Source organism: Antechinus flavipes, chromosome 2 (genome assembly GCF_016432865.1).
Source record: "Antechinus flavipes isolate AdamAnt ecotype Samford, QLD, Australia chromosome 2, AdamAnt_v2, whole genome shotgun sequence".
NCBI lineage: Eukaryota > Metazoa > Chordata > Mammalia > Dasyuromorphia > Dasyuridae > Antechinus > Antechinus flavipes.
The window spans coordinates 453,176,767-453,203,033 of NC_067399.1; the positions used below are offsets into that span (position 1 = coordinate 453,176,767).

Sequence of the window (26,267 nt, forward strand, 5' to 3'; positions counted from 1 at the left end):
CATTGCTTCCAAATAATAATAATAATAAAAGAATTGTCAGAAAGTCTTTCTTCATATTGAGGTAAAACCTGTTCCCTTATATTTTTTCTCTTCTAGGCTATCAACCTGATCATTATTCTAGATTCAATCAGGTTCTTTCCAATTCTCTTTTTTTCTATATGTATTGTTATGCTGGGAGGAGGAACATGGGAGTTGTGGAGGAGACAAAAGAATGCCTGGGACCCTTCCCAAACCCCTGTCTCCATTTAAAAAATCGACTCAGCAGAAGGGATTGAAAACCACATGGTCCAGAACCTGGGGATGGAGAAAGAACAATGGATCTTGTGTCAGAAGATCTGGTTTTAAGTCTCAGCTCTGCCACTTATCAGCTATGTGACTATACAAATTTCTTCTGTCTCTATCCTCACAGCCCCAAAACTAGGAGCTTTCTAGGACAAATTCCCTTGATAAAAATTGAACTTTAAGCTTCTTTAGAGCATATTTAGTATTATTTTTGTATTCTCTTTCCTTGAATCTAGTCCTCTATGCCTTTTCTCCCCACTCAGCATATAATAGTTATACTAATGTTTCTTGAGTTGAATTGAAATGTTACCACAAAGCCAATGGCTAGTCTATTGATTGGTTGGTTTCCCAGATGGACCTCTGAGAGGTCCAGAAATTTGTATTAATCCATAGTGCTGTCATAATTTTAGAAAGATATTTTCACTTCCACCACTCCCAATAAGACAATAACACTTTTTCAAAGCCCATTATCTGATAGAATCTTATCTGATTTGCTCCTCCACCCTGCTGGGGAAGCTAAATAGCTATTATTATTCTCACATTTCAAGTGATGGTCAGGGTTGTGGTCAGGGTTGTGTGAAGACTTGCCTAAGGTTATTAAGAGGGCTTGTAGTAAAAAAAGTCAGGAATGGAAACTAGGTCTCCTGACTTCCAGCTGGGATAGGATGCTTCTTGTTGCTCTCTATGGAGAACTGGTGTCTAATGATCTTGGGGACACAGGAGTGGCCTTAGGACCAGCCTCTGGAACAAGGAATTGGAAAGCAGCATGGTGTAGTGCTGGTCTTAACCCTCAGTTTCTTCATCTGTAAAATGAGTGTGTCCATTGTGGAGGCCTAAATCCTATAATTCTACTCTCCAACTGGTCAAATACCTGTCTACTAGGAAATAGCTATTTGTCCTTCTGAGCTGAACTTCATTTTCTTAGTGGGTATCTTATAAATTTTTCCAGTGAAGTCTATATAAATTGTAGGGGGATATTAGATTTGTAGTCTTTTTTGAGTGGGGAAGGTAGATGCCCAGAAAAGTACCCATTTTCTACTAGACTCTTAATGAAGGTGTCAGCTTTTCATATCTCAATTTTCCTATGCCATGAGGCTTTTTCCTGTGAAAATATATCAAGGATGTGGCTTCTTCCCTGGAGTTTGGTTCCTCCTTAGCAACAAGGCCCATAAGGGCTATGATCCATTTCCCTGCTGGGTTGACTGTGAGACAATAGTGATTGGAGCTGGTAGGAATATCCTGCTCCTTGGATCCTACTTTCTTTTAATCAATAAACATTTGTCAATAAATTATCATTATGTAACAAATAAATCCACAGGAGCTGATGGTATCACCAAGTAATAAAGAGGAAGAAGAAAAGAGAACCCAGCACAAAGGCCTGAAGAATATCTTTGGTTAAAGGGCATGATCTGGAAGAGGATCCAGCAAAGGAGGCAGAGGAGTGGTCATATAGAAAAGAGGAGAACCAGGAATAATGGTTAGATAAAAGAGATTCTCAAAGAGATAATCTTAAAATTATGACAGCACTATGGATTAATACAAATTTCTGGAACTCTCAGTTTTCCCATCTGGAAAAAATAATGTTAAAGGCTGCAGAGAGATCAAGGAGAATGACATTGGATTTGACAAGTAAGAGATCATGGGTAACTTTGAAGAGAGCAATTTTGATGGAATGATAAGGTCAGAAATCGGACTGAAAGGAGTTAAAAAGAGAATGAGAGGAGAGAAAGTAAAGGTACCTACTGTAGATGGCCTTTTGGAGGAGTTCAGTTACAAAGGGCAGAAGAGATATGGGACTATAGTCATGGATGGAATGGTCAAATGATGATTTTTGCAGAATAAGAGAGATGTGGGCATGTTTGTAGGTAGGAATAAAGAAGCCAATAGACAGGGAGTGATTGAAAACAAGTGAAATAGTGGGGATGACCAGGGGCAATCTGTTGGAGGAGAGGGGAAGAGATGGAATGGGATTGCCTGAACAAGCAAGGTTAGCCTTGTTAAGGAGGAAGGCTATTTCATCATGTGAGACAAGGGTAAAGGAGGAAAATGGTAGGAGGCCTCTGACTGATGGAGAGAGAAGAAGGAGTTCACAGTGAATGACCTCAATTTTCTGTAAAATGTGAGGTAAGGTTCTTAGCTAAGAAAATGGGGAGAGTTGGAGCCATGAGAGGTTTGAGGGATAAGAAGATTTGGAAGAGCTGCTGTAAAGAGTAGGAAAGTGTGTTGATAAAGGGGGTACAGTAGAATTGCCTCACAGAGATTGTATTAGGTTTGACATCTGGACCTGAAACATAGCAGCAATTGTTCTCTTTGTTGCCAGCTCATCTTTTTCAGACCATGTAGCTTATGGTACTGTGAGTACCTAGAATCAATAACTTTTATCTAGTTCTAATATGTCCCCAGTACTTCAATGCCCCACTGCCCATCTCAGCCAGTCAGTCAATAAGCATTTATTAAGTACCTACCATGTGCTGGGCATGGTGACATCTCCTGGTTGTCCCTTCAGAATCTCAAATTCAAGCAGTCACAAATAAAAGTCCTTCATTATCTTGCCCCATAACTGTTTTTATTCATAATTTTAAATTTCATTTGAGGGTACCATTATCCAAGGTGTTCAATCACCCAGCTTTATAACCTCAGATCCATCCTTGACTTTTCCTACTCCTTTCTGATAGCTAATCAGTGGCCAGTTTGTTGATTTTACTTCCACAACATCTGTGGCATCTGTTCCCCTCTCTTAACTATCTAGTTCAGGCCCTCATTCTTTTTGTCTAAATTATTGTAGTAGTAGTACTACTATAGTAGTAGACATTTAACTTTTCTCCATTTCCAATTTTTCCCCTCTTGAATCCATTTTTCACATTGCTGCCAAAACAATTTTTCTAAAAATGGTCAAAGGACATGAACAGGCTGTTTTGAGATGAAGAAATTAGTTATCTATAGTCATGTGAAGAAATCCTTTAACTATCAATTAGAGAAATGTAAATTAAAACAACTCTGAAGTACCACCTCATACCTTTCAGATTGGCTAATATGACAGAAAAGGAAAATGATAAATGTTGGAGAAGATGTGGGAAATTTGGGACACTAATACATTGTTGGTGGAGTTGTGGACTGATTCAACTATTCTGGAGAGCAATTTGGAACCGTGCTCAAAGGTCTTCCCACATTCCCTTCAACAGTCATCATTATCTTTTCTTGTCATCTTAGCCAATCTGAGAGGTGTAAAGTGGTATTTCAGAGTTGTTTTAATTTGTATTTCTCTAATTAATAGTGATTTAGAACATTTTTTCATATAACTACAGATTAATTTCATCATAGAAGTTTAATTTTCCTTTAAGATTCAACTCAATTATTATCTTCCCCTAACCACACTGTCTCCCTCCCTCCCCTTCTCCATTCCTCCCACCGTTCTTTTCCTTCTTGGTTTAATTTATATTTATTTGTATCCATGTGGCATCACTCTAATAAAATTTAACTTCCTTGAGTTCAATAACTATTGTTAACTTTGTGCAGTTCAGGACAGTCCCTTACATATGACAGATGTTGAAATGTTTGTTATATGGCATTAGACATTATAGAATGTCATGACTAAAAGGGAATATAGAATGTTAACACTGAAAAGAATGGTAGATATGCGGCAACAAGATCACTGTTTAAATTAGTTGATGAATTGTATGGAAAAGAAGGATTAAATTTATTTTTTTGGTCCCAGAGGGCAGAGTATGGACTAGGAAACGAAAGCAGAAACTGTAGCGGCAGATTTCAGTTAAATCAAAGGGGGAAAGTACTTCATAACATTATGAGATTTTAAAAAGTGAAATGGGTTATGTTAGGTAGTGGAAGACTCCAATAGCTCCTGGATAAACACAAGTTATGGATGTAATAGAGGGTATATTTGTTCAGGTATAAGTTGTACTAGATGTTCTCTGAGAGTCTTTTCACCTCTGAGATTCTATTAGAATGTCTGAATTTAAAGGCCCTTTAGATGTATTCCCAACCTGTCATTTTATAAAAGATGAAATGGATAGTCAAGAGAGATGAAGTGATTTTGCCCAGTATTGGCTATTAGGTGGTGCAGGTAGTTGGGCCTGGAATAAGGAAAACCTGAATTCAAATTTGGCCTCAGACACTTCCTAGCTGTATAACCTGGGGCAGTTACTTATCCCTGTTTGCCTCAGTTGCTTATTTGTAAAATAAGCTGGAGAAGGAAATGGCAAACAAGTTTAGTACCTTTGCCAAAACTCCAAATGGGGTCACAAGTCACACATGAATGAAAAAATGACTCAATAACAATAACATGGCTAAGCTTTGGCCCCCTATTTCCAGACTTTTAAGTGGAGGCTCCTTCTGCTATAAGTTGCTGTCATGGGAGTAGTACAAAGCAAGTACCCATCCTTCAACTTAGGGTTGTCATTTGAATTAAAATTCTGGGTCTTTGGAGGACAGGGTGTTCCATTTCAGCCCTATTCTACCACCTGGAGACTAATGGCCTTAAAGGGATTAGCTTTGACAGCAGGGAGTGGTTTAGGATGGTTGAATGGGGATTTAGGATAAGGCAGATTGTAATCAAGTCCGGGACAGCTCCACCCACTGATCATGTCACCAAAATGTCAATAGTGCAGAATGTTGATTATTTTTCCATTCTTGCTAGATAAACAGCATAATTATCCTTCTCTCTCCTCTCTTTCTTATTTGTATCCAGTTAATTACAGTATGATTCTTGTTCCACAGCAGTCTGTTTGATTACTTGAGCATATCGAGGGCAGAAATTGGATCTAACCCAATCTTTTAAGACACCCAATGATTGATTAATGAATTGTGTCACCAAACTATTCTGGGCATTGTAGTCTATAAATTAAGAATGCACAGTATTTTAGAACGCTCAAAGTACCCCATGTTCAAGAACCTCAGAGTTCCTTCTATTCCCTCATACATTCTGCAGCCCAGGGGGCATCACTTGCTCTTGGGGTGTTACTTTCTGAATTTGCAAGGTCAGACTCCAGTTCCTGAGCATGTTGTAAGGAGGAATGCTTTGAAGTGTTAAGTCCAGGGATAGAAATAACACTCTATTTTTTTCTAGGACCTTTCATCTCTTGATGAAGACACAAACATTAATTAAAGCTGTATTCCACTCCTGGTAGGAAAGAGGATGTTATTATCTTGTTCTGCTGACAGGGAAACTGAGGCATAGTGATGGTAAATAGTTTATTAAAACACTGTCAGACTAAGAGGTAAAGGATTTTATATCAGTGGGGCCATGGTAGGTTCATTACCAGGACCTTTCCATGGAACTGGGAGAGAACTTTATGTGTTAGGGATGAAGAAGGTCATTACAGGAATATTATTTATTCTACCAACCCAGAGCACTTACCATATTCAGTGTTCTATACTGGCTATTTCAGTGAGACATAGCTGTCTAAGGCCTAGTTTCCAGCTTTTCCAGAGCTTAGAGTTTCTTTTGGGATAAGATATATATGATAATAAAACAAAGCAGAACTTGATAAGTATATGAAAGGTTAGATACAGCTGAGAGATCCCAGAGATTCAATCCAACAAGCATTTGTTTTGTGCAAGGCCTAGCATTTATTACTATGGATATAAAATAAAAATTGATATTGCCTCTCTACTCAGGGAATTAGCATTTTACTGGGGAAAGGGCTGGATGGGAGACATAACACATGTACACCTATACATATAACACAAAGTTATATGGGGACAGAGGTAAGATGAAGATGACTGCTCTAGGAAGGTTTTGAGGAGGATAAGAATTTTCAGCTCAGCCTAAAAGGGAAGGCTACACAAAGAAGATGGGTGGAGCCTTTAATAAAGATAAGATTCCAAAAGTATGAGATTAGGAGGAAGACTATTACAAGAGTTTGGAGGTAGGGGGAGGATAGGAGTTGTGATAGGCTAGGTTGGACATGACCTTGAAGAATTCACAGAGGGAGAAGATTTGTTTGCTTGCTTGACTTGGAGAAATTGGTTGGGAGCTAGAAGGCTTTTAAATGTCATGGTTATGTACGAACGGAAGTCCAGGGGGTTCAATTAGTTTGTTATCAAGCTTTGGCCAACATGCTAGGGATGAACTAGTTTTTTCACACTTTACTAGATTGGTTCTTAGAACAGAGGAAAAAAACCCATTTATTTAGCATGTTAAGGTTTTGCCAAGCCATTGACCTACAATGTTTAATTGGCTTCTCCCAACAATCCTTTGAATTAACTATTATTATTATCCTCATTTTGCTGAAGGGGATTGAGACTCAGATAAATGTAATGATACGACTTTTTCATACTTGTTGCATACAAGTGACACAGCTAGTGGCTATCAAAAGTTAAGATTTAAACCCTGACTCTTGGCCCTGTGTTTTTTCTGCTCTGTCATGCTGCTTCTTATATCTATATATCTTCTATCTCATATTCTTATATCTAGGTTGATAAAACCGAGGCTTTTCTGTATTTTGAATTAAATTTTATTTTATTTTTAAATTAACAAGCATTTATTTTTTCTCCCTCTGATCTTCCCTTTCTTAAGTGGAGGGGAAGAAAGAAAAAACTAAACCCATCCAACAAAAGATATGCATAGTGAAGCAAAACCTGATATTGGCCATTTCCAAAACTATGTGTCTCATTTTACATGTTGATTCCATCCTCTATTTCAGGAGGTAGGTAGCAAGCTTTATCACTGGTCCTCTGGAATCATGTTTAATTATTCAATTGATCAGAGTATCTTTCAAAATATTTTTTTTTACAATATTGTTATTGTATAAAGTTTTTTCTAGTTGTATTCACTTCACTTTTGCATCAATTTATACAATACAGTATTAACTAACATTCAGTGCTACTATGTGCCAGGTACTACGTGCTCAATACAAATATTATCTCATTTTATCCTCACAAAAATACTGAGAAGTATGTGCTACTAATATCTTTATTTTATAGTTGAGGAAACAGACAAGAGAGGTTAAATGACTTGCCCATGAAAGCTATCTGATGTCAGATTTCAGCTCAGGTCTCCTTCATTCTAGATCCAGCACTCGATCCACTCTACTACCTAGTTGTCTCTCTATTTTTTCTCAGGGTTCTCTGAAACAGTCCCCTTCGTAATTACTTACAGCACAATAGTATTCCATCATATTCAGATGCCACAGTTTATTACCCAAAAAAGGTGATCCCTTTAGTTTTTAGTTCTTTGACACCATAAAAAGGACTCCTATAAATATTTTTGGATGCATAGGGCTTTCTCTTTTGATCTCATTGGGGAATAGGCCTAGTAAGAGTCTACTGACAAGTTTTTTGAGAAACAAGTGCCACTTCCATTTCCTATGACATAGAAGCAGACACAAAATGCTTTGTTGGACATTCAAACCTTTCGTAACCTAGTTCCATTTCTGTTTTTCCAGTCTTTTTTCATCTTACTATTTAATACATTTTTTTTTTATCAGTGACACACCTCTTTAATGTTCCCTAAACAAGATATTCTATCTCTCAGCTTTGGGCATTTGCTCAGGCTATCACTCATGCCTGGACCGTTCTCCTTCCTCCATTCCAAAGACTCAACTCCCTCGGTTTCTTAAAACCTCACCTTCTGCTGGAATGTTTCCTCTCGGTTAATAATTCCCTCTTTATCCTGTATGTAGCTTGCTTTGTTTATTTATCTTTGCATTGTCATTAGGTTGTAAGCTCTGCCTTTTGCCTCTTTTGGTATCCCTGCATTTAGGAGAGAGCCTGAAGTGGCAGTGATGGCCACGATTAGGCAGCTCGGTGATTTGGTGGAGAGAGGGCTTGGGCCTGGAATCGGGAAGTTCTGAATTCAAATTCCACTTCAGATACAAGCTGTGTTTCCCTGGCTAAGTCACCTAACATTTGTCTGCCACAGCTTCCTCAACTGTAAAATGGGCATAACACCTACCTCCCAAGGCTAGACCAAATAAAATACTAATTCTGAAGTGCACTAGCAGGGCACAGCATTATATCTATGTTTACTATATATGATGATGGCAGAGAGGCTAGGCCTGAAGTCAGGAAGACTCATCTTGACCTCAAACCGGGCCTCAGACACTTACTGTCGTGTGACTCAGGCTAAGTCACTTAAATCTGTTTGCCTCAGTTTCTTCATCTGTAAAATGAGCTGGAGAAGGAAATGGAAGATCTCTCCAGTATCTTTGCAAAGAAAATCCCAAATGGGGTCCCGAGGAATCGGACGTGACTGAACACTATACATGACGGTGGGGATGCTAATAATGGATAGTTAGTGAAGTTGTTTAACAGCCTTCTTCCAATAACCTGTGAAGAAGGGACAAAGAAGGGCGCCACGAGTATGGAGGGCTTTTGGGCCCAGGGAGAGAGGACCGACGTGAGGAGGCACTTTAGGACGTGGGCCAGGCCGGGCCAGGAGCAAGGGAACCGATCTTCATTCATAAAGCATAGACTCTCCTACAGTCGCCTAGCAACTCAGGCAGCGCGGAGTTCGAAGGGAACCCAGGAACCAATCGGGGTATCCGGGGTGAACCATTCTGCGCACTGAAGGGGGAAAGTAGAGTACTAATGAACCCTTTCTCCTGTCTTCCGGTTTGAGAGTCCTTGGAGATCCAGGGGACGAAGAAAATGGACAAAGTAGCCTTTAGTCATGAAGAGGGAAATGAAACTAAGTAGACCCCGGCCTTCAGAAGGAGGGAAGAGATGATTCATTCTCTCCTCCCCCCTGGCCTGCGGCTTGCAGGCATTGGGAGCGGCCGGTCTCCGTTGGGATCTCGGGGCTGCGTGGGGAGGAGGGGCGGGGCAGTTCCGGTGTGCCTGTTTTGGGAGCGGCGGTATCGTCCCGAACCTCCTGAGGTCGGCGCTAGGGACCCTAGGCTGGTGGGCACGTGAGTGTCGGGGCTCGGGCAAAATGAACTCGAGGTGCTAGGGTTGGAATCGCGGGGTGGGGCCTGTTTGGCCTCCCAGCTCTGTCGCTTCTTGTTTGATCGGTGACAATGGGCAGGCTCCCCTTATCTTCTTTCATCCCTAAAAACGGGGAGTGGGGCGGGGTCGGGCCAGCTGATCTCGAAGCATCCCTCGCCTCCCCAAAGCCGAGGGCCCCCGTGTGATAGGATATCTGTAGGGATCCAACCCAGTACGGTCACTTCCCCCTCCTCTTCGCCCCGTTGACCTGGGGGTGTGTCCGTGCTCCCTCTTGAGTGAGGAACCGTGACTAGGTGGATGGTCTCCGAGGCTGCCCCCTTCCCTCACCCCAGTTTGTAAGAGGTTCTTGGAAGCGGTAATCTCCATATTCCTAGAAAGGGTGCAGCCGGCCAGAGGCTTCCTTTCTTCCTCTTGGCGTTGTGGTGATGGAGCTAGCCTGATCAGGTTCCAGGAAACCAATTTTGGTTCTTTATAAGGACGCGATCCCTAATGTTTGCAGTTGCCCAGCAGGGAAAGAAATTGGGCAGCCTTCAAACTACGCACAGTTACGAAATGGCTGTTAGGTGGGCGTCGTTGGGGGGTACGGCGGATAGATTGCTGACCCTGCCCTCTGGAAAACCCGAGTTCGAACGTGACTTCACACTTCCTAGCTGAATGACCTTGGGCAAGTTATCAGCCCGCTGTTTGCCTCAGTTTTCTCCTTTGTCAAATGGGGATGATCATAGCAGCCAGCTCCCAGAATTATTGTGAGCATCAAATGATATGGTAATTGCAAGTAGTGTAGCACAATGCCTGGCATATAGTAAGCGTATATAAGTGTTAGCCAGCGTTATTATTATCTGTAATTATGCTCGAGGTACTTTTATGGCTATGTATTAGGACGCTGGGGACAAAGAGATAGCAATGAATCAATCTCTGCATTCAAGGAATTTACATTCTGCTGGGAGGACAGCCCCGGAGCCCGACCCTAAATACAAAGTTCAGAAGGGAGAGTGCTGATAGCCGAAGGGGTCAGGAAAGGCCTTCCGCGGGAGGCTGGGCTTCGGAGCCAGGCCGGGCTGAAGAGGCTGTTCCCTGCTGCTTGTACAAAGCCCCCCAACGGGAGGAGGAGTGTCCCTGGGGGAAGCAGCCAGCAAGCCCGTTTGAGGGACTGGTGTGACCCAAGACCGGAAGGGAAGATGGAGATGGGAATGGCTTCACAATACCTGGCTAAGCATTTGGCATTTTATCCTGGAGGCGCTGAGAGACGATTGTTTTGAGGAGGGAGCTGATGACTTTTTCCTAAGAATAGGAATCTGGCAGTTTTGTGGGAAATGGAAGTGCAGAAGGAAGACTTGGGAGTTAGATTAATTAGGAGGCAGTTGTGGCCTTTCAGGTAGAGTTCCTGAGGGTAGAAGTAGGGTCGAGGCCATGTGAGTAGAGAACATGTGTGAGATGCAGTGGAGATAGGATTTCAGCAGGACTTGGCAACTAATTGGATGTGAGCTGGGGGAAGGTAGAGGAGGCAAGAATGATTTCAGTTATGCAGTTGGGTGCTTGGAAGGATGGGCAGTAGTAAGATCAGCTATCAAGTCCATTCAAACTAGCATTTATTAAGCACCTATTATGTGCCAGGGATTAGTTTAAACTATGGAAACACGAACGGTCCTTACCCTTAGGGAGCTCACAGTCCAGTGGGGGAAACATGTCAATAACTGTAAACACAATTTATGGGTGGATAAATTGGAAACAGGCCTCCGGGGAGGGCACTAAGAGTAAGGAGGAAAAGGCTTGTTGCTGAGGGTGAGATTTTATCTTATACCCGAAGGAAGTCAGGAAGGAGAAATGACGAGGGAGATGATGCCGGCATGCGAAACTGATAAAAATGATCGTAGTTGTGGGCTGCTGTGTCTTGTGTTAGGAACAGCACGGATGCCAGTGTCACTAGATCAAAGATATATGGAGATGGGGAGGAAGGGCTAAGAAGACTGGAGAGTTGGAAAGGGATCAGGTTATGCAGGACTTTAAAAAACAAGCAAATGACACCTTTCAGCAAGGTGGAAGATGGGTTTTGGACATGCTGTTTTAGATATCTCGGGTGGAGGTGGAAGTTGGTAACAAGGCTGAAGTGAGGGCTGGATGTATATAGATTGAGCTAAAGTGAATTGAGGTGATTGAGTGAAGGTAGTTAATGAGATCAACAGAGAAGAGAGTAGATTAAAAAAGAGAGGATGGAATCCTAAACATAAAGCAAGCAAAAGGAAGAGGATATTGTAACAAAGGAGACTGAGAAAAAGCAGTTATAGAGGTAAGAGGAGAACCAAGAGATAGCTGTCACAGTAGCCAAGGAAGAAAAGAGCATCCAGGAGGAAAATGTAGTTGTTTCTGACTTTTTTTGGCAGAGAGAGTGGAGCGGTTTGCCATTTCCTTCTCTAGCTTATTTTTCAGATGAGGAAATTAAGGCATAGATGGTAAGTTATTTGCCCAGGGTGACACAGCTAATAAGTGTCTGAGGCCAGATTTGAACTAATGTCTTTTCTTGATTCCAGGCCAAGAGTGAAGCTAAGGGTGTAGATACAGTATTAAATGCTACCAAGAGGTAAAGAGGAATAACTGAGGAAAGATCACTGGAATTGTCAGTTAAGAGATAATCGCTGAAATATTCAAGCAGCCAGGATGCAGTGGAAGGGATTCTTAATCTAAGTAAGAGTTGGACTAGGTGAGTTTCAAGTTCTCTCCAGTATCCTAATGTAGGATTATACTAAGATTCTTTTAAATTATATTTGGCATTTCTTTATTAAGTGCCTGTCAGGCACAAGGCAGGGTGCTGAACTCTATGGATAGAAGAATGAAGAGAATACAAACCTTGCTGCCTCAGAAAGCTAACAGACTCCTGGGGTCAGGTGGTACTGGGATAAGTATCAGTCATACAGAGTAGGGTGTGCTAATAGCAATGGAAATAGCCAAGGTGCTTTAGAATAAATTGAAAGGGAATTGACTTGCCCACTGTAGAACAAGTTGAAAAGTGGAAGTGCTAGAATTTGAATCTTGGGTCCTTAATTCCAAATCCAGCTTATTTCCTTTTTTTAAAAAATAATATTTTTATTTTATTTTTTTTCTCAGTTACTTGTAAAAACATTTTTAACATTCATTTTTTAATATTTCTTCCTTCCCCTCTTCCCTCCTTGAGAAGGTAAGCACTTTGATATAGATTATATATGTGTAGTCATGTAAAACATGTTTCCACATTAGCCAAGTTACAAAAGAGAACACAGACCTCAAAAGAAAAAAAAATCATGAAAAATAAAGTAAAAAAAAAAGTATCCTTCAATCTGCATTCAGATTCTTGACAGTTCTTTCTCTGGAGGTGGATAATGTTTTTTCATCCTAAATCCTTCAGAATTGTCTTGGGTCATTGTATGGCTTAAAATAGTTAAGTCATTCATAGTTGATTATCATACAATATTGCTTTTACTGAAGATAATGATTTCTTGGTTCTGTTCACTTCCTAGCTTTTTTTCAATTCACTACACTAACTCTTCTAAAATATTCTTAGCAAGTAGCTGCCCTGTCTGATTTCTGTCAGTGATGGGAAGCTCACTTCTTCATATGGGTTCCATTCCATTGAGGGGTAGTTCTGTTTTTTAAGAAGTTTCGCCTTACATTGAACCAAAATTTGTCTCTTTGTAACTTAGATTATTCCAGATTCCTCCTTGATTTTATCTCTGCCTTTTAGGGACACATAAAACAAGTCAGCTGTGATGGACCATGCCAGGTTGTGGTCCTGCCTTCTCAGGCTGGAACATGCACAGGGGGATCAGGTGAGGCTCCAGAAATACTACTGGGGCCAGCCAGCTCTGGAATGGTGCCTGAGGGGCTGTTGGGTTTGGGGCCATTTTAGTGAGGCAACAGCTGGCTTGAAATTGATATGAACTTGCCAGCTCCTTTCCTTCCCAGGCTTCATGGGCAGCAGGACTCTGTTGAGTCCTAGAGAAGGGAGAGGGCAAGAGGAAGGGAAAACACTGTCTGGCCTTGATTCTTCCCTAGTGAGGACTGGGTTAACCTTAACTGAAAAAGGAAACAGCAACTGGTAGGAAGAGTTAGGTAGGAGGAAGACTGTCTTGATTATAAAAAGCCCCAAATGCCCCACCCAGGACTTGAAAAAACTCAGGACTTTAAACAAAACAAAATCCTATGCAACAACTGATATATTTATTACACATTGTTTTGACAGCAGACCCTTCCCAACCAACACAGTATGCATCTCCTCCCTTTTTATTCTACTTCCTTCTAAGTATATTTTCCACAAAACGGTTAAGCCAAAACTGGTCTCAGGGACAGTTTTAGAACAGGAGGCAAAGGGCTGTGCTCAGATGGCTAATTGAGAAAGGGCTCTGGGGCTTGCTTCCTCTCATTGTGGATAAAACCCAAGTGCCATACTTCAGGGAGGGTATAGATTGTTCTAGTCAGCTGGCTTGATGATGAGGGTGCCTTTGGGTACAATGAGGGTTGGAGGGCAAGAATACTCATTTTTCATGGCAGATTCATTAGTAATGCTGCAGAAGGAGCCTCTTGTGTTTAGAAGTCATAGGATGATAATTCCCATTTTGATAGTAATACTATTTAGCATTTACATAGCTCTTTAAGGTTTATAAAGTGCTTTACATATGTTACCTCATTTGATCCTCACAAAAATCCTGTGAATTGGGTGCTATTAATACCCTTCATTTTATGGTTGAAGAAACTGAGGAAAGCTAATTTAAGTGCCTTGTGCCTTTCCCATCATACAGCTGGTAAATATCTGAGTTTGGATTTGACCTGATTCCAGGCCTCATGTTCTACTAGTTATTAGGAAAAAGGTTAGGTATGAATTAGTAAGCAGAGAAGGCAGAGATTATGCAGCTTTTGTCTTTATATCCGCAGAATTTTAGTAAAGTACTTGGGCACATTGTAATAATGCCTTTTTATTTATTGCTAAACTAGTCCTGTGTAGCTGCAGAAGGCAAATAAGAGTTTAAATGTCTTGTCCAGGCTTCCTGTAAGCCCTGGGTGATACTATGATGCCGAAAATTTAGATATAAGGTTTCAAAAGGCTCAAAAGAAAGAGCAGAGAACAAAAGAACAACCTACAAGGAAATAAAGAAAAGATGGACATTCATGAATATAATTTTTTCTATTATTGTAAATGCTTTCTTCAAATGGAAATTTATTGTTAGACGTTTCAAATTCTTCCTGATGTTCTTCTGGACACATGACAACATTCTGTTTTGTTTCTTTTATTTTCCTTTTCTGTCTTTCTTTTTTCTAGTTTTTTTCTTATTTTGTATTTAGTACAATAAATTAAAAAAAAAGTTGTAGAAAGAACACTGGAATCAATATCAGAGACAGAGTCCAGTTTGGTATTCAGACTCAGTAGCTAATACTGATGTGAGCTTGGGCCTATCAGTTTCTTTTTCTGGGCCCTTAGAGTCCTAATAAAGGGGTTGGACTAGATGGCCTCAAAGGGCCTTTTCAGCCCTATGTCCAAAGAAACCCTTTTTTCTTTTTTAAATAAGTGAGGAAACTGAAACTCAGATGTTAGGTGACAGGTATTAGAACTAGGATTCCAACCTTCCTTAATCAGCTCTTGGGTACTTTCCATTCTATTTCTCTGTCTATAATTGCAGCCCATTAGAGTTGAAGGCATCTCAGACCCTATCTCATTGTAGGACAATTGCTTCATAGACTTGAGACTCAAAAAGGGAAAGTCACATAGTAAGTCAGTAACAGAGTTAGGATTCACTCAAACTCAGATCTTCTGACACCAGGCTAGGGATTCTTCCTTAGCACTACACTGTTGATCTAAATGCATGGAACTGTGAGGGACAGGGCTCAGGAGAGGAGGAGAGACAGGACAGGAATGGGGGCTTCACCCAGGCCAAGGGCATAAGCTAGTTTCCCCAGCTAAGGAAGGGGACTGGGAGCAGAGAAAGAACCTTGGAGGGTGGAGCCACTTGTAGAATGCTCTAGACTGTTTTGATTTTAAGTATATCATCAGTGTGTCATCCATTTGCCTAGAAGGAAACTCTTCTACTGGAGAATTATAACTTATCCCTCCCTCAGTCCCCTCCCAAGGGGAAAAAATAGCAGTAGAGCTGGCATTAGACTAGGAATCAGGTGATCTGGGTTAGAGTTCTGGTGTTGAGACTGCCTTAGTATCCTTGTCTGCCATATGAAGGTTCTCTTAACAGTTGGGCAAGAGGATGGCAGGTGATCTGTGGACCTCATCTCCCATGCCCAGGCCAGCTAAGCTCAACATTTTTTGATGGGGAAGGACACTAAAGGCTGTAGAGGAGAGCTGATTTTCCCAGGATTACCCAAGTGAGTGAGTGATGGAGAAATGATGAAGATCTAGGTTTCTTGATGTCCATTCTAGGGCTTTCTCAATCCCAGGAAAGCAGAATTAAGAAATACATGTTGAATCTTGAAAGACATAATTCTCAAATATACCCCTTAGGTTGATTCCCAGTCTTCAGCGTGACATTTGATAACCTCTAAGTTTGGACCCCAAGCTACCGTAACAGTCTTTTTCTACTGTTCTGCAGCATGCACCTTTGCCCCAGCCAGTTGGGTCTGCTAGTCCTCAGAATGCAGGCGATTCTTTCCCTTGTCCATTATTACTGTGTGACCTTGTTCATATAGAGCACACATCTTTTAACTTCTCTGGACCTCAGTTTCCATATCTGTGAAAGAAGAGGATTGGATCAGAAGGTTTCTTGTATTCCTTTTAACTTAGATTCTATGATCCCCTGACTGTCTTCCTGTCTTTCCTTCTATCTAATTCTTTCAGTTCTTCAGGGTCTAGCTTAAAACTCTGCTCAGGGGTTGAGCTCTTCCCTGAGCTTCTAGAGCCAGGCATTCCATCAGTTATCATTTATTAAACAGTTTGTGCCAGTTACTGTGCTAAGCTCCAGGAATTCAAAAAAAGGCCAACAGTCCCTGCTCTTGAGAAGTTTACAGTCTAATGGAAGTAGCAACATACAAATATCAGTGTACAAACAAGCTATAGACAAGATTGGTGAGGTTGGTCTCAGAAGAAAGCATGAAGATTAAGGGAGACTGGGAATGGCTTTTTGTTGAACAAAGGAAACTGGGGAAGCTGATTGGGGGAACAATTCCAGGAACAGTAAGGACATGTTCTTGTAATCAGGAGATAGTGTGTCTTGTGCTAGGAACAGCAAGGAGACAGTCACTGGATTGTACCTGGAGGGGAATCAGCAGGAAGAAAACTGGACAAGTGGGAAGGAACCAGGTTAAAAAAGGCTTTACAAATCCAGTGGATTCTGGAGATGATAGGGAGTCCCTGGAGTTTATTGAATAAGAGGGATAACTGGCTATTTTTCTGGTTCATAGAATATTAAATCTAGATAACCTGGCCTTGTTACTGAACTCTTCTTGTATGTAATTTTTCTCTTCTCTTAGACCCTGTCTTTTTTTACCCATGCTTTCATCCCTTGCCCAGAGTAGGTGCTCAGTAAATGTTTGCCCACTGGAAGCAAAGTCCAAAGGTACTCTGGATACAATGGGACATCACCTTCTGTGTCCTGCTATCCAATATTTGATGTAAATGGTTCTTGTTCATATAATTAGAGCTCCTGAAAACCAGGAACCCATCTTAAAGATAAATATCTTTATATTTCAACAGCACAGCACTAGGCAGGTAGTTGTACTTCAGGAAATACTTCAAAAGGTTAGAAGAACCTTAGAAGGAAGCATGTGGTGCTGGAAGGGACCTTGGACACTATTGAGTGCACTTTCCTTCATTTTATTGGGAAAGGAGAATAGTATCTGCTGACACTAATACAATGCATCAGGATTTGCAAAGCACTTTATCGAGGACCTGAGAGCGGCCCTATGATTTTAGATTTAGAGCTAGAAGGACCTCAGAAATTATCTAATATAATCCATTGTACCACAAATATTACTATCCTATTTCACCGCTGAGGAAATTCTTTCCACTTAAAATCTTTGTACTAAAAGGATTCCACTTTATCTTAGGGACAAAAACAAATGGAATTCATTCTCCTGGGGATGGTACAGACTGTAAATAAAAACCTATTTTAAAAAACCGGGTAAAGTCAAGAGAAAAGTCAAGAGAAGACTGGATGTGAAATCAGAGGACTTGGCTTTGAATCCTGCTCGTTTATATATAGCCTAGGTGGTCTTGGGCAAGTCTCAGCTTCATCACCTGAAACATGAAAGGGTTGGATGCTCTTGATGACTCCAAGGTTCCTCTCTCCTCTACAATTCCTGATTAAAGATTTTGATCAGTGGCCAGTCCCTAAGTTTGAGGCTCATGCTGGGAAATTGGTATCTAGGAGAAAGACCCCGACTTGGCCATCCCCTAGCTATTCCTTGGTGTCCGTGCCAGACTGCCCCTGCCTGGGCATCCCATTTCTTTAAGTACTTTCAGGCCCTCAGACTTTCACAAGAATCCTGAGAAGGAAGGAACACAAGTACCATTATTCCCATTTTACAGAGGATAGAGTCTCAACAGGGATGAAGTGATTTACCCCAGATTATGCCGTTTGTGTTTGAGACCCAGGAGCACTCAAGACTTCTCAATGCCAGATCCATGTTTGTCCATTACAGTGCCCTCCCTGCTTCTGCCAGCATGTGAACTGCTTCACCCAGCATGTGATGGGTGAGGAGGGAAGATAGGGATCAATTTCCTCTGAAGATCTTGGGCTGGAAAAACCCGGCAGCTCAGGTTCCAGGGTGACCCCATCCGTGCCTCGGGGGTGGGTGGGCAGCTTGGTGATCAGTTTCAAGGTTGACTCATAGTTTGGGGGGGGAGAGACATGCTGAGTCACCTTCCTCTCCCCTCTTTTCCTGGGTAACTGGTCTAGGGTCTGGCCCTTAGGGATAAGCATAGGGGATTGGGTTCCTTTCTGGCCCATCATGCTCCATTATTCTCCCAAGAACAAACTTATGCTTGGCAAGAGAGAAAATAGAAGAGAAGGGAGGAGATGGTCCTGGAAGTTTCGGATTCATAGGCCTGGCTCTGCTCTGTTGGGAATTATTTGAAAAAACACTAGTTTTGTAAATCAGACCTGGATTTGAGTCACAACTCTACCATTGACTTACTGTGTAACCCTGGACAATTCCCTTTGCCCTTTACATTTTGTAAAATGGACTTATATCAACTCCACTTTTATTAACCTTAGGTTAATATGGAAAGGAGGAGGAGGGAGGAAAACAATAGCAATAATATATATTAAGGTATCATAACAGTAGGAGTTGTTTGTTGGCCGATCAGCCTGCATACCTTCCCTGTCTCCCTCATCCCTGGCTTCCCTTCTCTCCCCTGGCCAGGCTGAAGCAGAGAGAGGACCAGCTTAGTTTTGCAAAGCACAACCATGTGTGTTTGGCTGGGCGGAGCTGGGGGGAGGGGAGGGAATCTGCATCAACCAACCAGTTGACAAGCATTTATTAACTGCCTACTGTGTTAGGTACTGTGCTAAACCACTGGGCTACAAAATTAACACAGTGCAACAACTTTTGCCCTCTTGAAAGAGGATGGGGACTCCTGTCTGTATCAGCAGGCTGTGGTTTAGGCCAGGGAGACAGGATCTGAGAATTCCAGAGCTGGAAGGGGTCTTAGAAACCCTCTAATTCTACCTTTTACTTGAAAGGGGAATTCCTCTCGAGTATTCCTGGAAGATGGTCACTTACTCTTCCAACCCCACCTACTGAGTATAACAACAGCTTATATATCTGTATAATTTTACAAAGTATTTTTCTCCCAACAGTCTTGTGGGGTTAGGTGATACAGTATGATTTTCTCCATTTTATGGAAATGTAAACTGAGGCCCAGACAGGAAGTAATTTGTCCAAGGTCTTGTAGACAGACTGTATAAGAGCCAGAACTAGAATCTGTCTCCTGGCTGCCCTTTGTGCCCTAAGATCCTTTCTGTGATTCCCTCCAGCTCTGACTTTCTGTGCTCCAAATGGCCATACATCCCAAACTCAGGATCCCGTGGGTTGGAGCTTCAGGAGCACACCTCCTGGAGGTGGGGCTGGGATCTTAAGTGCTCAGGTCTCCGCCCTGTGTTGGGCCTTCCCCTTACCTGGGTCACGTCTGATTGCAGGCTCTTGCAGCTAGCTACCCGGGCCTCAGCTCCTCCCTCAGTCTTCTGGGTTCTGTGGCAGGGCTGTGTGTCTGAGCAGGGGCTCCTTCCCGTTCCCTGGTCCCTTCTCAGGTAACACTTGGCCTAGGGCAGCTCAGCTCCCCTGTGGACGGCAGCAGGAAGTTGCGCAAAGGCGGGTTACCTGAGCTCTAGGGGAGCCAGCTCAGAGCAGAGGGGGCTGGAGAGAGCCCAGACAGGTATGTAGTTGACTAAGACCCAGAATGCCAGGCACTCCTGGGGGAGGGAAGGAGCATGCAATCTTAAGGCACAGGTGAGCCCTGGAAGGATGGGCTTGGGGTGAAGGGGACTATTTATGTTGGTACTATTTCTCCAGGAGACTGGAGAGACCCCTCAGGACCCCCTTTTTTCCTTCCCTTTTCCCCATCCTCCCAGCACAATTTCATTCTGCACTTGGGGCAGAGGATAAGGAGGAAAAAACTGAGACCATTTATATTTGTGTGCGTGTGTGTGCGTGTGCGTGTGTGTGTGTGTGTGTGTGTGTGTGTGTGTACAGAGGAGAGAAGGCTGGGTTGTGGGTAGTAGGAGCTGGTCAGGACCTGCACCAGGAGGCTTTTGTTAATTTTGCTGGTCCCAGCGACTGGGACAAAAGAGTGAAACCGTCTCAGCAGGAGGCTCCGGCTCCCTAGAGTGAGCCTCTATAGCACATAGCCCAAGACTGTCTTGGTCCTGGCTCCCAGAACCCCTTGGGCTGCTCCAGGGCCTTTTAGGGAGAGACAAACTGGCTGAGAGCTGCTCTGGGTAGGGAATAGAGGGCATCTACAGAAGGGGTTCTGAGATTCCCCTTGCCTGATCTACCATTCATCCTGCCTGCTCTGAGTCACATCTTGGGGCTGTGCCAGCAGATTTGGGCGCATCATTTGAAAACCCGTCACACTTAGCTGTTGGCTAGACTTTGGGGCTGGGCTGGGGCAGGGCATGGAGACAAATCCTGAACACATTCCCTCGCTGTGAACTTTGACACTTAGAATCATGGGGTTGAGACATGAAGGGGACCTTAGAAATCCTCTAAATCCTCCATTTGGTAGATCAGGAAACTGAAGCCCAGATGCTTGCTCAGAACCATTCATCCAGTAGTGGCAGAGACAAAGTTCCGATCCAGGTTGTGACTTCCATTCTAGAGTTCCCTTATAGTGCCCTCCCTGCTTCTTAGGGGATTCATATCTCCTACTTTTTAGAGCTTCAGTTTCCTTGTCTGTAAAATGGGACAAATTCTTTATGCTATCTAATCACATGCTTAGAGAACTGATGTTTTAGAAGCTTGAGGGAGGATCAGAGGTCCATTTTTGTGCCTATTAGCCAAGAGACTTCTTGAGTTCAAGCTCAAGGTAAGGTTTTTCCCAGTGGCTTTCCCCACATAGGCACCTGTTGAGGGAGCTTGTAGCCAGGGGTGTTTGCTTCTTTACTGTCCCCATTCTTTTGGGCTAAAGTACAGTTCCCTTCCATGTTCCCTGGGCTTGGATCCCTGAGATCATTCTCTCCGATGAAAATGAGGGATTTGTGAGGACAGCAGAATTATGGGAATTCAGCTGGCCCATCTGCAGGGGGTGGAGTGCTGCGGCCCTTGGCATCTGTGACCTCCTTCCCAGGGAGTGAGCTCTTGCCGGCAACGAGTCTGACTGGTTTGCGGGCCTCTCCTCCACCAGCCAGCTCTGGGAGGGACCTGTGTGAGCTCCCAGGGCAGGAGGAGGTAGGGAAGAAGGGAAGGAGTATGGGGACGAAGGCACATTACTTGTGGCAGGTCACTTAGCCAGAGGGATGGAGCTATCAGGAGGGGAAGAGGACTTTGAGCTGCCTAGCCTATGTCTAGTTCAATTTGATCAGTGTTTATTAAGCACCTGCTATGAACTATCTGTCACTTAGCTGCCCTAACCCCTGGGGATACAGAGACTCCCCACCCCTACCCCACCCCCCCCCCCAAAAAAAAAGAAGGAAAGGAAAAACCAGTCCCTGCCCCCCTCTTGCCCCCCTAGGACTTTATATTATACTAGAATGGGGGTGAGGGGTTTGCATCATAGGCATAGGTAAGTGAATACACAGTAATAACATTAAAAGGGCACAACACTAGGATCTGATTAAGGGCTCAGATAGTGCCCAAGCAGTGTGTCTTGGAGTTCAGGTCCCTCCTATTTCTCATCCTGAGTAGTGAGTGGTCTTCTGCCCTTTTAGAAAGAAAATTGATAGAAACATTCATTTTGGGCCCCTCCAACTTACTCTTCCCGTGCTCCCCCTTGTTCTTAAGCTGATGGTCCTCTCTCTCAGCCTCAGGGTCTCCTATTCCCTTGCTTCATTCATCTCAAGCATTTATTAAGTGCCTACTATGTGCTTGGTGTTGGAGAATGGAAAAGACAAGACATTACATGATAGACAGCGGAAAAATGCTTCTACTGTTAATCCTTTAGGCCTAGGTCTGTGGAGGCCAAGGCCTCTTTCCTCCCACTCCCCAATACACACATACGCTTGCGCACCCTAGGCAGCCATCTCTGAGCACTCTGGGGTTGGGGGTGGGGAGGAAGGGAGAAATGGAAAAGCTTTGCACTGGGGACTTGGGAGACCATTGACTGGTGCTGCTGTTGGGAGGGAGGGGAGCTGGATCCTTTGCCTGTTCCTATCCTCCCTCCTCCATTGGTGTTGGAGTAGGATTGTGTGTGTACATGTTGACTAGATGCAGCGGGGGAGGGATTGTGCTTGTCTCAATTGAATCTAAGTGGTGGTGAGAGGACAGGCTAAGGAAAGGGTGACAGACTCTGAGCTTTCCCTTATCTCTCTGGCTTTCGAAGCAGAGAACTTGGATCAGGGGCCCTAGGAACTTGCTTTGAGGGGATTGGGGCTGGCCATGTAAAATGAGCTCCTAGAGAGAACTTCTTTACCCATTCTTTACCCATTCTGATGGCTCTCTGCAACTTAGAATAATACCTGGAGCTATCTGGTACACTGAAAGATTAATAGTTATTTGTCCAGGGTCAGATAGTCAGCATGTGGCAAAAGCTGGACTTGGGTCTTCCAGGCAGGTTCTCTATCCGTAACTGTACTATCTCTCGAATTGAATCAGATCCATCTTCTAGCTTTGATACCTTGGACCTGCCAAATTAAACCCTCTGAGATTTAGTTTCTTCATTTGTAAAATAAGGAGGTTGGTTAGATTAAATGGTATCCAAAATCCTCCCTGGCTTTGAATTCTGTGATCTAATAGGAAGGAAACCTTGAACCCCCAATATCCATACACTGCATCCCTTTCATTTGGCAAGACCAAGAAGTGCCAGGACTGTTTCTGGCAAAGTCCCAGATCGTATAGTGCTAAGGACAATACATTGTAACAGAAGAGGAAACTGAGGCCCAGAAAGGTGGATGGATTTACCCACAGTAAAACTGGTTATTAGTGTTATAAGCAGGGCTAGTCCCTGTAGCAGGGCACTGCCTGGCTGCCTCCTGGCAGGGGGATATGGGGAATGGAACAAGGCAATGGAATTTGTTGACTTCCACTTAATTCTCTGAAGTTTTATTCTTTTTCTTCCCTTTCTCCCTCACCTTGTCCGTTTCTTGTTATTCTTTTTTCCTTACTCTGCCTTCCCTCACACTCCCATCCCTTTCCTTTCTTCCCTTTGTCTCTTTCTTTTACCTTATGGCTTCCTTATTTGTCTCTTCTCTCATCCAGTCTTTTCTCTAGTTTCTTCTCTCTCTCTCTCCATCTTTTCTCTGTCTCTTCATCATCCCCCTCTACTCTTTCATCTCCCTCTCCTTTTTTCTTCCCTCATCTTCCTCCTCTTACCTCTTTCCCCTCTTTGCTTCTTTCCTATCTCCTCAGTTTCATTGTCCACTTTGTTCATCTCTCCCCATCTCTCTTTCCCTCTATCTTCTCCAATCTCTTCTTCGATTTTTTGTTCTCCTGTCTACCCTCCCCCATCTCTTCCATCTGTCCCTCATCTTTCCTTGTTCCCTCCCCCTCCTCCATCTTTCTACCTCCCCCTTCTCTTTCTTTTCTTTCTCCTTTTCTCATCTTTGCTTGGTCCAGTGGGAGAGGGAAGAATGTGTGTGGAGGGGGCAGGTCTTGGGGCTGGATTTGAAACTCCTTTCTGCGTACTGATTGGTTGCTGGGTGAGAGGTGAATCCAGCTAGGGGTGGGGCCTGGAGCCTTGAAATAGGGAAGGGAGCTGGCGGGATTGGTTCAGTTCAGCTCTGCAGCAGGCTGGGAGTGTTGGTGGATGGAGAGGGGGAGCCGGGTGACCAGAAGAGCTGGATGCTGGCTCCTTTGCTGTACCTTTGTGCCTTTGTCTGGGCTGGTCTCAGTCACTGACAGAAGCTTTGCCTCACAACCTGCCCCTTCTTTTCTTGTAGTGGACTGGGCGTTTTCGCCGGCAGACTCAGGAGCCCACGGGCACCCAGCTGTTGCTGCATCTCCCTCCAGTGCTCAGCCCAGGGTATGTGATTGCTCCCTGCTTGCTGCCTGAGTTCATCTCCAGCCCCCACAGATTGCCTGGGGCGCCTTAGTGGCCAAAGCCGACAGTCATGCCCGTGGAGACCTTGCCCACAGCAGGGAGTCTGAAGGAGGTGGCCCCCGGCCCCCCCTGCACCTCCAGCATGCCCTTCCGCATCCTCACCAAGGGGCCCGGTTACTTCCGACGCCAGGGCGAAGGCAACGTCCGCAAACCGAGTGCTGTGGAGAGGCTGGAGGCGGACAAGGCCAAGTATGTGAAGAGCTTGCGGGTGGCCAGCACCCGCCAGGAGCCTATAAAGCCCCTCCTCCTGAAGCAGCCCCTCTTTAGCCCTGGAGTTCGTCGAGCAATGTTGACACCCAATCGCCGATCCCCGGCTGCAGGCAGCCGCCGGGCAGAGGCTTGTGGGGCTCGGGCCTCCCTCAACATGGAGGTCCTCAGCAATCTCATTAATCTCTGTGATAGCCCTGCGCCCCTGCCTGATGGCCCTCCTCCAGAACGCAAGTGGAAGGCAGGGCCCTCGCCTGGCCTGGGTCGGATGTCCCTAGGAGATGGGAAGCGAATGAGTCCTGCCCCTGAGGGTTCCCTCTCTACTCCTCTGCGGCCCCCCAGCATAGCAGCAGTGCGCAGGGTGGATGTCCGGCCCTCCGGGGAGCCCCAAGTCCGGGCCATTCCCAGTTCCCCTGCCAGCCCTTGCTCTAACCTGGGCACCTCACCAGGCCCCAGTCCCCAAGAGGGCCCTCGACGGCTTACCCACCTGCACCGCTCCAAGTCAGACCTGAGTGACCGATTCTCCAGGGCCACGGCCGACCTCGAACGCTTCTTTAACTACTGTGGCCTGGACCCCGAGGAAGCGCGTGGCTTGGGCGTGGAGCACTTCGCCAGGGCCAGCTCGGACATAGTCTCGGTGAAATTCCACAGCGTCAGCACCAGCAGCTCAGAGGGCACTCAGTCCCAGCGCAGCGAGGCCACAGCTGAGGACAGGGCCAGAGAGCGAGCCCCGTACGGCGTCTCTGTCATCGAGCGCAATGCCCGCGTCATTAAGTGGCTGTACGGGCTGCGGCAGGCTCGCGAGGCAGCGCAGAGAAGTTCCAATGTTTAAGGGTCCCTGGCTTTGTGCTCCTGAGGCTTTGTGCTCCGGGCCCCTCCGGGGAGGGGGGCACCTGCGGTGGAGAGAAGTGCGCTCTGTCCCCCCGGCTCCAGCGCTGTCATTGGACATTTTGATGGAGATCCAGCCAGAGATTGGCGGGCCAGGAACCTCAGGAGAAATGTTTGCATGTTGGGTTCCATGAGGCCAGTATCTTCAACGGAGATGTGGCTTCCTTAGACTCTCAGTAAACTTTGTGGGAAGCAGACCCTTTGTCAAATGCAGAAAGTGTTGGTGGGGGGTGGGGGGTGGGGTGGAGCAGGAAGCCAGTAGTGATTTGGGTGGCAAAGAGAGAACCAACCTGTGGTGTCCTGGGCCCATGTGAAGTCCTGTGTTGCTCATTCTTTCCATTGATTGATAGAAGATTTGAATGAGAGGAGGGAAGAAATCAAAGGTGTGAAATGTGTGAATATGTGGTGTGAGGTCCTCATGGAAGGCGAGACCCTCTCAGCCTTCTCCCCCACCCCCAGCTTGTCCCAGTTCCTCCCAGGGCCTTCCCAGCATAAGCTCGGCTTGGCAGCTGCCCCTGAGAGGGTGGGAAGTAGGGCAGCCAGCCTTCCCAGCAAGGGAGTGTATTTGGAGCTCGGGGTACCAGCATGGCTACCAGTCTGGCCTCCAAAGGCTGGATGTGATCAGTATTCCCCTACTCGCCTCGTGTCCCATCCCCCCTATGCCTTGTTAGGGCTTAAACTCTAGTATGTTCTAGGGTTCCTGTTCTGGTGCCCCCAGCATCTTCCCTTGAAGAGAGAATGTGTGTGTGTTTGTGAGAACAGTGGTGTTTGGTGTATGTGTGTGTAATGGGAGCAAGGGGAGTTGGCAGGGGGATAGCCAATTCATAGTCAGATACTACCTTGTTTCTGCTGGGCAGATTCCTCAAGAAACTGGACTTTTGGTTTCCCTTCTCTTGAGCTGTGAGAACTCAGTTTCACCATGTCACTAGCTGGACCTCTGTTGTCCTTCTTTGGAGTTTCTTTGTTAATAAACCTATGTGGTTTTGCTTTGGACAAAAAGGTTTCGTTCTGAAAATGTTGATGTCGGTTTCCTGTTTTTAAGGTTTGGGCCCAGTTCTGGGGAGTGGGGGAAGGGGAAAGGGGACAAACTGAAGCTTTGAAGGCCTCTGTAATTATTAACTCTTCCCTAGATAAGATGAGAGTTTGGAGGGCAGAGTCTTCCTCAGGCCTAGTCCAGCCCAGCCTGGGAAAAAGTAGGAAAAAAAGGCAGAAAGAATACTGGGTTTGAAATTACAGAGGATATGAATCTGAATCTTGGCCTTGCTTCTTTATTGCTTGTGCGACTTTGTGCAAGTCATTGCCCTTTTCTGATGCTCATATTTCT

At 44.5% G+C, this 26,267-nt stretch overlaps 1 protein-coding gene across 3 annotated transcripts in view; it reads left to right on the plus strand.

The window, feature by feature from the left end:
- Window positions 1–25,942, plus strand: part of FAM110A (family with sequence similarity 110 member A) — a 59,013-nt gene extending 33,071 nt beyond the window's left edge. The window contains exons 1-2 of one of the 3 annotated variants that reach the window (XM_051979499.1): window positions 8,853–9,149; window positions 23,688–25,942. In XM_051979499.1, coding sequence (XP_051835459.1) covers window positions 23,859–24,887 — 1,029 coding nt within the window. In that variant the 5' untranslated portion in view covers window positions 8,853–9,149; window positions 23,688–23,858 and the 3' untranslated portion in view covers window positions 24,888–25,942. Of the gene's footprint in view, window positions 1–8,852; window positions 9,150–19,283; window positions 19,532–23,687 lie in introns of those variants that run through there. The other 2 variants (XM_051979501.1, XM_051979500.1) reach the window with 2 other exon arrangements.
- The last annotated feature ends 325 nt before the right edge of the window (window positions 25,943–26,267 follow it).